Genomic DNA, 13,557 nt, shown 5'->3' with positions numbered 1-13,557 from the left:
CCCACAAAAGGTTGTGAGTCCAACTTAAGACAGCGTCCAAAAAAGGGTTTGATCCGGTATAAGTCAAGGCCGATCCAAAAATGTTGAGGTCTGAGTCACAAGATCCTACGCGTCCAGGACAGAAAATAGTCTTATGCAGGACCGTCTCAAGACACCATTTGGGATTTCGCTTTCCCTGCCAATGTATTATCAACATGGATCCAGAAGACATGACTCAGTGAAAACCAAAAGCCGTCCAAAAGCCCAGATTGGCAAGGACCAGTGGCACGAGGACCGGAGGAAAGTCAAGAGTCGAAAATACTGCGAGACCCGAGACAATGGTCGAGACAAAGAAGATGGTCTCGAGTCTGGACCTCCAAGGACCGGTTTGATGGGCAAAAAGATACAAAAGCTCTCCATAACAACAAACCCAGCCCATATCCTCCCCATCCCAACCGTTGCCCATGACAGGTAAGGTCATTAAATATAGACGTTCATAAATAATACAGTAAATAATATAAAAATGAAAAATCAAGTGTAAGTATCAGTATGAGGAAGAACCGTGGCAGCTTGTAGCAAATCGTTAAGAAGCGGGACACCTTAAAAATGGTTTGAGGAGGAGAGCTAGATCTAAAAGATCTCTATGTCAAACCAAACAAAGGGCAAATTGGTCAAATGAATACGAGCAGAGGACATTAACTTAGTATTTTAATTAAATATTACCCTATTTAATTAGGCTAATGTGTCTAATATGCCGTGTCGTAATGGTTTGACACTGATTGTACTCAACTTATGGGCTTTCTGAAAATGTTAGTCTCATATTTTCGCAATTTCACATTAAAATGCATTATAAGTTTTCTACTCCAAAATAGAGTAGTTACTAAACTTGCAAAAAGTAGTGAACTTGTTTCTTACATTTTATGAGTTAGAGCCAAGAAATCAGGTTGAATTTAAAGAAATTACAAAAATTAAAACCCAATATTTTCATGAAACTCTTGTAATTTGTGATATGATAATCCCCCACAAACACACGACAAAACACACACACACACAAACACACACACAACACACAACACACAATAACACAAAAACAACACAAGCACACACACACACCACACCACACAACCACACACAAACAAACACACACACACCAGCACAAACACACACACACACACAGACCACGCAGACACAACACAAACACAACACACACACAAGCACACACACAAAACACACACACCACACACAAGCACATACACCCAAAAAAGCAAAAGAACAGGCATACCCAACAAAAACAAACAACAAACAACACACACACACACACAACAAACACCACGCACACACACACAAGAGCCAATCCAAGCACAAAAAAACACAGAGCAGCAAACTACACAAACCACAAAGACAAACATTGAACCACACCAGACAACACACACACAAACACCACCCACACATCACAACCTACAGTCCACACACAGACGGCCTACACACACACCCGCAAACGCACAACATACACAAAAACAGACACACACCAATAACACAATTACACACCAACACACGACACACAAACACAAACACCACACACACAAAAACACACACACAGACACACACAACACCACAGAACACCCAAAAGCACCAACACAACAAACAAAACACAAACACAAACAAACACACACAAGCCAACACACAAAAAACACATCACACACCACACAAACACACACACCCTCCCAAAACTCCTCACTCTGCATTTTCCGGAGGGGAAGCCGGCGAGCCCAGGAAGCGTGCTGATGGAGTTGAGCAAGAGTTCTAAAGGGGAAGCCCCAGCTGGACGGGTGGGCGGCGGCGTGGGGCTGGGCGTCCCGGACGGGTGTCCCTGGGCGTGTGCACCGGGGGGACTTTGGGGGGGGGGAGAGGGCCCTCGGGGGGGGGAGGGATGGGGGGTCACCTGCGTGATGGGGACCGATTGCGGTTGTGTCAGGGTGGAGGTGGTAGCGGCCTGGCGGGCGAAATAGGACCAAACGGGGAGAGGGCGGGAGGCGAGTTTGTAGGGGGGGGGTCGACCAGGTGTAGTGGGGAGTGTTGGGTGGTGCACAAGCGGGTCTGTTGGGGATACAGCCGGAGAATAGGCTGGCACGGCTAGGGGCGGACTAGATTTTTTTTGTTTTTGGGCGTGGCGGGGGTCTGGGCAGGGGGTGTTGGGAGGGGGAGTGGGAAATCGGTGGTGTGGTGAAGGGGGCTTCGTCAGAGAGAACTTTGCGGCTTGGGTGGGTCGCATATGCGTGCGGGGCGGCAGAGGGGAGGACCCAATATTTGGCGGTGGGTTCGGATTGGGGTGCGATGGCGCCACCTCCAGGTTGAGCGGACCCGGGCGTGAGGTGGAGGTGGAGGGGGGGCCGGCAGTTGGGGGACTGACACAGGTATGGGACTGCACGGTGGGATGAAAAAACCGGGACGGGTGGGCATGCCTTGGTCCTGACAGGCGCGCATGCAGCCAATGAGAACGCCGAGGCCACAGCCGAGAAACAGCACGCCATAAAGGTAATTCACAATAAAAATAATATTATTTATGTATTAATCTATTATATATAAATATTAAAAAACAACAGGAAATAAAAGAGGAGTGTGGCAGATGGGTGAGAGGTGGAGCAGGAAGGAGTGGTGAGAGTGCAAGAAATGAGAAAGAAAACCAGAAGACAGGCGTTCGCAGAGTGACAGCCAATTCAGGAGGCAGACAGTGGAGCATTCTGCGCTAAATCTATGTCACAGTAGGAGAGGTGACGTGCGCTGCCAAACGAGTCCGAAACACTGAGGGACCCAAGACTAAGTCCGGGTGTCACTTTAGTGATCACCTGTCCTGGTTGACAATCAATAAACCAAAACTGAACGCGAACCATCCACAACCTGCCCGGGTTGAAATCCCCTCGAGATCAGAGTTGCAAAACGCCCTTAAGATAGCGGGGGGTAGCTTAGAGACACGAGTTTCCCGGCTTCGATACCATTCGGTGGCGAGGATTCAAGCCAAGGGGGCGCCCCAGCGTAGCACAGCGAACTTAAATGGAACGTTCACCGCTCACGCAGGTGGGAAGTGGCACGTGATGCCAGGACTTAGCACGATGCGGGGGGGGGATTGTGGAACGTGAGCAGACCATTGAACGATTCGGACGGGTCCCAGAAACCGGTCTGTGCTCAGCGCCCTGTTTGCTCGCCAGAGATGAATCATCTCATGCAACATGTGTGGTGGGGTGGGTTGTCCTTGTGTGTGTTGTGTGGGTGTGTAACACTTGTTTTGCCTTTAAGACCGGACCTGATCTTCCATAGCGGCCCAGCTGCGGGCTCAGGGATGAGGAAGTTGGCTGTAATGGTTGAGACAAAAGAGCGCCTTTTCCGGGGGAGTAGGCCGATGTTCTACACATCTTGTAGGCCGTCGCAGTGGAAGGTCGGTCTGCGCTTGGTGCCAACCCATAGGATGAAGTAGCAAGAGGAAATAAAGAGGGTCTGGTGAGTCGTGGGATGTTAGGTAAGGCTCGGGGGCGCGGGACCGCGGCTGAGGATTGTACTCCGGCCGTGAGCCGTAAGACGACAGACGAACAAGGATTGATCAATCTCTCTATCTAGTATCTATCCTCTCTGGCTTCGTCTGAACGGCTATCTAATTGAGTGTCTAGAAGGAGATCTATGACTAGCTATCTGATCCCAACATATCATGATCTATATATTCTATCGTCTCTCTCTCTCTATCATAGATCTATATATCATCATCTATCTATCTATCTAATATTCTCTCTCTCTAGAATCGTACTCTCTCTCTCACTTTCTCTGGTGCCTTCGAGGACTTAATGGCTCGCATTATAGGTCTATCGATTCGTATCTCTGAGGTTTCGTCTCTCGGTACACCAGGTGTGTGTCTAGTCCCGGTGATGACGAGCAAAGCAGTAGACAGCTTAGGTGTCTATCGCGAGCTACTTATATCTATCTATCTAGTAGAGATCGATCTATGATATTACTCCATACGAGTATTACTTAGTTATCGAAGTTGAGCATATATCTCTGTCGTAAATCTATCGAATGTCGATCTATATATATATTCTATAGATCTATCTATTGCGCTATCTATCATCTCTCTCTCGCCTCCTCTATCTATTATCTAGTATTATCTATTATCTATCTCCTAAAGTGCTCATCTAGTAATACTCATACGTATATCCTCATCTCTCTCTCTGTCTGTCGGGTCGTAATGTCTGTGTGGTATGTATGTCTGTCTATCTATTATTAATATCTAAACATAGTCAATCACTCCCATTATATCACCTAGCGAGTCCATCCAGCCGCGATCGGCAGACTTATAGTATCTATCTATTATATCTATACTATCTATCTACTATTATCTATTCTATTATCTATTATTATCTATTGCTATTCATATCTATCGTACCGCGGCTATCTATCTATGTCTATCTATATTATCTATCTATCTATATACTATGATTCTATCACATATATGAACTTAAGCTGGCACCATATTGATGTCTATTGGAGAAATATAGAAGGTAAATCAGGACGTGGGCCCTTAAGGAGCTTAAATCAGTGCTGCTCATACCGTGTTTCCTGACGGTGCACCCCCGCGCCCGTACAAGTAAGAGCTGGTACGTCCACCAGGCTAAATACGGAAGTCCATGAGAGGAGGTGTTGAGCTGCTGATGAGAGGCTGAAGGTGAGGGACCCACAATGTGTGTGAGGGACACAACGCTCCAGCAGAGCCAGCGCGGTGTGAGGTGCATATCTGGGGGACGGACGGACCAACTTACCCTGGGACTTGCTGAGAGGGATGGTGGACAGACCGGGGGACGCTCCGCTGAGGACGCCCCGATCCACACACACACACGACAAACACACACAAACACAGAGTAAGGATCAATACACAGACAGAAGTCGAGCAGCTGAAGGGATTTCGATCTAGGTAGGAAAACAGATTGACCAAAACGCAGAAAGAGACATTATTCATGAGGTACAATAAACTTTTTCTACTGTGTCTCCTTAAGCACTACAAGAGTGCCATTCTTCATCCCTATATAGAATAGATATATCTGATTAGAGATAGCTATCTATCTCTTCCATTGTCATTTCATACAGGCCACGCGCCACTCGTGCTCAATATCTACCACATATGCAGTGCCTGAAAAACCGCTCAGTACAGCCGCTATCTCATATAAAACTATGAGCTTAAATCTCGATATAATTATATCTTATAAACTATACTTCCTAAAATATCATAGTCAGATCTATATATCTCTACTATATTCTCTATACCTATCATATATACTCTATCTGAGATAGCTCATCTACCTAAATCTATATCATCTATCTATATAAGCAGATTCTAAATATATAAACTTCGCAGCTCGTCTCTCTAAACTCTATTCTATATCTATAACTCTCTCCGCAACGGATAGAAGGAGCGCTCAAGCCATCCGTCCAGTCCATCTCTCTCTATCTTAGGCACAGCTCTATCAAATCGATTTATATCTCTTAATCTCAGTCCTCACTGTATATCTCTATCTTATATGATTCTCCATATATCTTATCGCCTACGCTATATATCTCTCTCTATCAATCTCTCTCTCTCTGACTCTCTCTATATTATAACTCGCTCGTATTATCGATGGCTGAACTCTATCCATATCGTCTCACTTATATGTCTCCTCTTCTCTATTCTCTACCACTCGACCCGTCTCTAGGACCCTAGTGCTCTATCATCGCTCTAAGAGCTATCCATCTACGCTCCTCACCTCTCTCCCCATCATGGCTAATACACTCTATCATATCTATCTACTGATCACTCTTAGTCAGATCTCATCTATCTATCTATACTACCCGCTCTCTGCCCGCGTCTCTGCTGTCCCCCGATTACTTTGAACGCTATCTCTCCTCAACTTGCTCCGCTCTCATCACCTCTGCCTCGTCACTCTGCGCTCAATAATAGCGCACTCGCTCCATCTAGCCGTAAGGGCGAGAGAGCGTAAGTCTAAGGGCGGGGGCGCCGGTCTCTCGTCGTCTCCGAACTCGTAGACTATCTACTATTCTCGCATCGCAGCTGCCATTAGTTATTCATGTATGCACACAGACGGTCCCTCTCGGCTACTCTCTCTATCGATATCATCTCTAGTATCGTTCGCAAGCTCTGCGTCCCTGATAAAGCGGCATTCTCTCTATACTCACCTTATCTCCTCTCCGCTCTGTCTCGTCAGCTCTCTCTCTCTCTATCTGCTCCTCCCTCCGTTCTCGCACTTTTTCCGACATTTTGTGATGCTTTTTTCGACATATAGTTGTAGCTTTTTTCAAAGTTCTTGTCAAAGGATTTCTTTATTCAAATGCTAAAAATTGTACGAATACGACCACATCACATGAAAGTAGTGAACTGATCATTGTGTATTACTCGTACGGAACCATCCACGTCATTGGTTGCAAAGAAACCCAAATTTCGGATACAGGAGCTTGTTGAAAGCGGGTCAAATTTGGACCGGGGGACAACAGGAGGGTTATTAAAAGGTATGGGCTTGGGTGGCCGGGTTGGTCAGTGGTGGAGTAGCGGGGCACATACTGAGAGGTTTATGCCGATGCAGAGGTCTGGGGTTTGAATCCGACCTGTGACGATTTCTGCATGTCTTCCCCCTCTCTCTCCCCTTTTTTCACCTAGCTGTTCTGCAGAAAAGCCCCAAAAAATTATCTATACATTTTTTTTTTAGATTAGATTAGATGATACTTTATTCATCCCACAGCGGGGAAATTCCCTTGTTACAGCAGCATTTTCTACAATAAAAACAAAAACAAACACACAAGAAAAAAAACAGGCAAACAGCAGAACCCCGACGGCGCCTCTGGCTGATGACAACAGACTCGCCGACGGCCAATCAGATTGGTGAGTCAGCGCTTTAACACTTTTAGGTTAAGAGTCAAAGCTTTTTAGGAGAATGGGCCCGTTTGGTCAGAAACACAGGGAGTCCTGTTAGCATTTATTAAAGAAAACATGGAAAACTCCTGGGTTTAATGCAATACACACACACACACACACACACACACACACACACACAACCCACACACACCACATGCAATTTCATCAGCCCATTCTTTCTCATGAGTTTCCATTTTCATTACGTATCATTAACTTTATATGTTCCCTCCCGCCTCCCCCCCCCCTCCCTCCCTCCCTCCCCACACACACACACACACACCACCACACACAAACACACAACACACACCACACACACACACACACACACACACCACACACCACACACTCTTTAACCAAAAACATGCCAGCCTGCTGATGTCATTGAACATGAGACTTTGGGTTTAATTGCCCATAGACAATTTGGGCTGTGGAAGTAGTAAAATGGAAAACAGTAAATTAAATTAAATTTGAAGACACGCACATGTGCGCGCACACACACACACACACACACACACACACACACACACACACACACACGCACGCACATGCATGAACAGCCACACACACAAATGAGGAATGACATCACTGGCATTAAACGAGCTTCCACAGCTTTGTCATTCAAGACCCTGTTCCAGTCCGAACCATTTAAAGTGCTAATTCAGTTCCTCGTGATATCACACAGCTTCTTGTCTTTTCTTCTTTTTCCTCATGTTGTTAAAGTATAACGTTTGTTTCTCTTTCTCTAATAAGAATGATCATGTCTGTCCACAAGTCCTTAGGGGCTTACTGTTTTTACTGTTACCCTCTTCAGATTGTAACCCTAAAGTGTAATAACAGCGAGTTCAAATCTTAAACTGTGATGGATTTATGTTCATAGTCCATCACGTCCCTTACCCGCCAGTCAAACTTCAAAATAATTTATGGGTTTAACTTGTCAAAAAATGGCGTAAAGGAGCACAGTGTGCCTCATTCCGGTTTTAACCCTCATGTTGTCCCTCGGGTCAAATTTGACCCATTTTCATTTTTTTCATCACAAATAATGGTCGTTTGAAATTAGCTGAAAATGTCAACACTAGAAATATCAACTAACTTTGGAAAAAACATTAAAAAAAAGCAGCCACAGCATTGAAAAAGTGACAAAAAATGTTAGAAAAAGCGATATTAGTGTTGACAAAAACGATATACGAAACGGAGGAAACAATTTCAAGCTCTGATACACGAACAAAACCTGTTAGTGACGTTGGTTTTGGGTCTTTTTATGCGATTTGGGATTTATTGACAAAAAGAAGCATTTAAAATTTCGCCAGGCAAATATTTTAAAATCCCATTGTACCACCAAAAAATACAACGGGAACTAAAGCACAGACCAGACCCTCTGTTTCCCTTGTCGTTGTCTTCCCTGGGACCATGAAAAACCTTTTTTCCCCTCATCTTAACATTTCTTAATGAAGTTTTTGTATTTTTGATTTTTTTTCTATGGATTTTGCCGCTTTTCCCAACATTTTCCACCCGTATTTTGGGGGCGGCAGTGGCTCAGTCTGTAGGGAGTTGGGTTCAAGTCCCCATGTGGACCAAAAAGTAGGGAGTGTGGATCGGTAGCTGGAGAGGTGCCACCTCCCCTCCTGGGCACTGCCAGGTGCTCTTGAGCAAGGCACCGTACCCCCCCCCCAAAACTCGCAGGGGCTGGAGCCCCACACCACCTCCACTTGACATCTCTCCATTGGTGCATGAATAGGCCCTGAGCATGTGTGTGTCTTTCACACCTGTGTGTAGTGATACAGAGTGTGAATTGTAATTTCTCCACTGGGGATCAATAAATAGTAGAAACTATTTTGACTTCCTTTATTTCACGTATTTAAAAAAAACCTTTGAAAACGGGTCAAATTTGATGCGAAGACACCATGAGGGGTGTCTGTAAATCTGTTAGATTGACGTGGGACGAACTGGATCCTCTGTTGTTGTTGTTTTTTGGGGTTGTTTGTTTCAACACTTTTGTTGCTTTCCCCGATGTTTTTTCTCTCCACTTTTTTTGACGCTTTTTCTGACATATTTGATGCTTTTTCTGACATATTTGTCACTTTTTGTCAACGTTCTTTTACCGTTTTCTTTTTATTCAAATGCTATAAAATTGAATGAAACGACCACATTCAATGAAAGTAGTGAACTGATCATTTGTATTACTCGTACGGAACCATCCACGTTCATTTGGTTGCAAGAAACCCAAATTTCGGATACAGGAGCTTGTTGAAAGCGGGTCAAATTTGACCCGGGGACACCAGGAGGGTTAAAAAGGCTCCTGGGTTGGCCGGGTTGGTTCAGTGGTGCAGCGGGCGCACATATCCCCTGGGTCAGCTCATACTGAGGAAGTGTGGACAGGAGGAGACTCTCCACACCCTCAGACCCTTCAGAGAGCAGCTTCCATTAACTCATTACCCCTGACCCGCATCCAGGCCAGAACCAGGAGGCCGGTGCCGGCTAGTCTTAGGAAACAGAGACTTAAAAACGCTGGTGATGGGTGTTAGTCAGAGAGGGAGCTGTGTTTAGGGGTCTTGCCAGTTAGAAGATGGGCGAGATGATGAGGGCGTGTTCAGTGGGAGAGAGAGCCTGATTTCCATTTCCTGTTTGTTCATCATCTGCATTCAAGGCAACTTATTATAATTAGTTTATTATCATATATTTATTATGATTAATTTATGCTAATCTCCATCCAGAGCGAAGCCATCGGCATGCTGGGATTCCCCGGCACGAGGTCAGACACACAGGGAGGCTGGAGACCCCCCCCCCCCTCATGCCATGACTCGCCACTTCACCCACAACCAACACACCACACACCACACACAAACACACACACACACACCCACACACACACACACAGACACCAGACGACACACGACACACACCAACAAACATATATAATACACATTCAACAGACAATGAGTAGTGAAGGTGGGCGGAGTGAGAAAGAAGAGGAAAAGACCGAAAAATTTGAAACCTAAAAATTATTATATAATATAAATAAAAATATATATTAAAGATAGAAAATGACTGATACCAGGTGGTGGTGAAATCCTATGTGATATAGAATATATAATCTATTCTATTATATGTAAATATAATATCTTCTATATACTAATGCAAGAAACATGAGCTGATACATGGTGGTGGGAATCACCCTATGACAATAGAATGAAAAATATATATAGAGCTGAGGAAAAAATGAGCTGTAACATGGTTAGTGGGGCACTCTCAGACTATATTATTATTATAAATATATAATATATATAATAATAGAGAGGATACAATATTATATCATCATATAATAAGATAAATGATCTCATATCCAAATATCGATGAAAATAAACCTTAGGCTGTCACCAATGGAATATGGTGGGCCGATGACTACAACATTTGGAGTCACTAGAACAATTCCGCATACCACTAAAGCCTTATCACAGAATCCCGAGCTCTGAAATCCGTTTGCCTTTTTTTTAACAAGTGCAGTAAACAATACACATTAGTGTGCTACATAATGGCAAAGGGGTGTTGTCCATGTTATTCCATCAGTTAGTTTTTTTAATAAAATACAATCATAAAATTAGTGAACATAATGACCCTTTGATGATTGGATGAATGGTTGCTGATCATGGATAAGTAGATATGCATTAAATCAGCCCCCCCCCACAGATCAGCTGCTATCCTATCAAACATCGAGGAAGGGGAAATTGTAAATGACCCCCATACTTTTGACCGGTAGTGTGGTAATATATTGAATCTAGATAGAATATATATAGATAGGAGCTATATATATAAGGTAATATATATAGATAAACAAATATATATATAATTATATATATATGGAAATATTAAGGCTATAAAAAAATATAATGGTGGGTAAATTATGATACTGCACGAAGGCAGAAAAGAGGATTAATACTATTCCGTAAGCGTATAAGAAAAAAACCTCAGGACGGCGACGGGTTACAAGCCGAGCCCAAAAATACCACAATATGGCAGAACTGGACCCTACGTTAATATAAATGGAACAGGAGGGGACCATAGAAGCTATTTATATAGATATATAATATATCTTATTGGAGATTAATATACAAATGGAAAAGGTTACTCTTTCTCTCACCCTAAAGTTAGACGTGTTCGTGAAACCTTGGGAAAAATGGGTAAAATTCATCGGACCTTTAAGACAAGATTTCGCCGCGGTAACGAGCTGAAGGAACTTTAACGTTATTGATCTTTTCTTCTTGGGTTTCCCGACGTATGTCAGCGATGCCGAGCCGCTGCACGACGTTTCTATCGATTTCTTTCAGTTTCTTCATTTTTACCGAGTGTCCGGTTCTGTCTGAGGTTTTTGCCGGTTAAAAAGCAGTTCTTCCTCACCGCTCTCACACCAAATGCTTTTGGCGGGAAATGTTGGGTCTTTGTAAATTATAGAGTGGGGTCTAGACCTAGTGTTCTGAGATAACTTCTGTTATGGTTTTGGCACCATAAATAAACTAGAACTGCATTTACTTGTTGCTACTATGCTCTGGATGTAAAGAGTTAAATTATGTTTTTCTTATCTATACATATACATATTATTAAAAGGGAGTGGACATCTGGAAGAAGAAGCTACTGACACAAAACCTTTGGTTCTGGACAATTCGGATGCTAACTAATTCCATTGTACTTGTCAATTAACGTGACATTTCCCAAGAAAAAGATAATAATTAAAAAAAAGAAGAAGAAAAAAAAGAAAGTAGAATCTTGTTACTTTTGATTTTGTTGAACTTTTTGTTAGAAAGGCAGAAATGTAAAAAGACAGATTTCTAATGGAAAGATCCTAACATACAGGACACAACATGCTACATGTAAAAAGACAAAAGACACGCAAAGGACCACTGGATGCTTAAAAAAGACAAAGAAAAGAAAAGAAAAGAGAACTAATGGATAGTAAAAAGAAAGAGAATGGTTGTGACAGGACGTACGGACGGAGCCGGTACCTTTCCTCCTTGCTGCAGTTAGCGTTTGTGATATCCAAGCTTTTACTGAAAAGGGGTGTAGCCAGGGCATCTCATGACTTGTAGCAGATGGTTGTTTAGGGCAGCAGAGGCTCAGCAGTTCGCAGGACTATCGCGAGTGCTTTTGATCAGGGGTAGCAGGACATTGAAGCAAGGCGTGTGTAGCTTTGGGTGTAGCATGACCATTGCAGTGAGTCGTGTAGTCAGGGTTTATTTCGTAGCAGGACAATCGCAGGAAACGTGTGAGCAGGGCCTCGCAGGACTTGTAGCAGGGCGGCAGTGAAGCAGCGCAGACTTGTATCAGGCATCCAGGACTCTAGCAGGGTGTAGCAAGGCACTCGCAGACGTGTCAGGGTGTAGCAGGGCCGCATGTAGCGACTGTAGCCAGGGGCGTCGCAGACGTGTACAGGCTGGCACGCAGGACTGTTGCTAGCAGGCTATCGCAGAGGCTTTGTAGCCAGGGATCGTCGCAGCACTTGTAGCAGGGCATGCACTGACAGGACTTGTATCAGGGCATCGCAGGACTTGTAGCAGGGCATCGCAGGACGTGTAGCAGGGCATCGCAGGTCCTTTAGCGGGTGTAGGACACAGGTATCTCGCAGACGTGGTAGCAGGGTGTAGCAGGTGCACACCGCAGAGTCGTAGCAGTGTGGTAGCAGGGCATCGCAGGGGACGTTTACAGGAGTGTACAGACATCGCAGACGCGTGAGACAAGGTGTAGCAGGGCATCTCAGGACTTGTAGCAGGGTGTAGCAGGGCATCACAGGACTTGTAGAGCAGGGTGTAGCAGGGTGTAGCAGGGCATCACAGGACTTGTAGAGCAGGGTCTAGCAGGGTGTAGCAGGGTGCAGCTAAGGCATTGCAGGACGTGCGGCAGGACCACGGCGACAGCCGCAAACAGGATTTTCGAGCCTCCCTGATCGAAGGAAACATGCTGAGGGAAAAAGAACAGCTTAGAATCGTATCCCGATTTCTGCCACGAAGTTTCATTTCATTAATACATGAACAGTGACCACCAACTATTGGCGCGCACAAACCGATTTTTGGCACTACAGCACATTGGTCTTCACCCACAAGTGTGAACACAGAGCTTCAATGAAGAGAAGGAGAACTTTAACACTGATTTTGTATACCGTCTATGTCTCAAACTCACAGAAGAAGTAGCAGCGTTTTGTGATGCAGATCATCTAAAATAAAGGAGAATCAATAAAATAAATCGGTGATTTGAAGAACACAATGACCGGTTGTTCTTCGCAAAGTTATAACTTTCAGACAAACAAATCAAATAAAGCTCCTAAAATATTAAAACGCCACACTCATAACTGGTGACCGTCTGTTTTATTTTTTAATTTTTCTTTCATCGAGTATTTATTCATCATGCATAAATGATTGTGGTGTAGGTATTTATATCTATATAGATTAATATACAAATCAACCTTTTAAAGCCCTTAAAACAAACAATAAAATCTTAAAATCTATTCTAAAACGCAGCGGGAGCGATGCAGGGTGCAGAGACCCGGGGTGATGTGTTGCACGTCTAGATGTATTTCTTAAAAAAGGCCAATTTCCATTTGTTTTTTCGTCAAATTTACACGATGCTTTCGTCATTACGAGTGTGTT

At 44.1% G+C, this 13,557-nt stretch overlaps 1 protein-coding gene across 1 annotated transcript in view; it reads right to left on the bottom strand.

Moving 5' to 3' along the window:
• Positions 1 to 13,557, bottom strand: part of LOC116689200 (serine/threonine-protein kinase BRSK2) — a gene marked incomplete in the record, with an annotated part of 273,622 nt that overhangs the window by 36,382 nt on the left and 223,683 nt on the right. The window contains 1 exon segment of the mRNA XM_032515617.1: positions 11,920 to 11,971. Coding sequence (XP_032371508.1) covers positions 11,920 to 11,971 — 52 coding nt within the window.

The sequence above is a fragment of the Etheostoma spectabile genome, chromosome 1 (assembly GCF_008692095.1).
Source record: "Etheostoma spectabile isolate EspeVRDwgs_2016 chromosome 1, UIUC_Espe_1.0, whole genome shotgun sequence".
In the NCBI taxonomy this organism is placed as follows: domain Eukaryota; kingdom Metazoa; phylum Chordata; class Actinopteri; order Perciformes; family Percidae; genus Etheostoma; species Etheostoma spectabile.
This window is presented reverse-complemented; position numbering and strand designations above follow the sequence as displayed.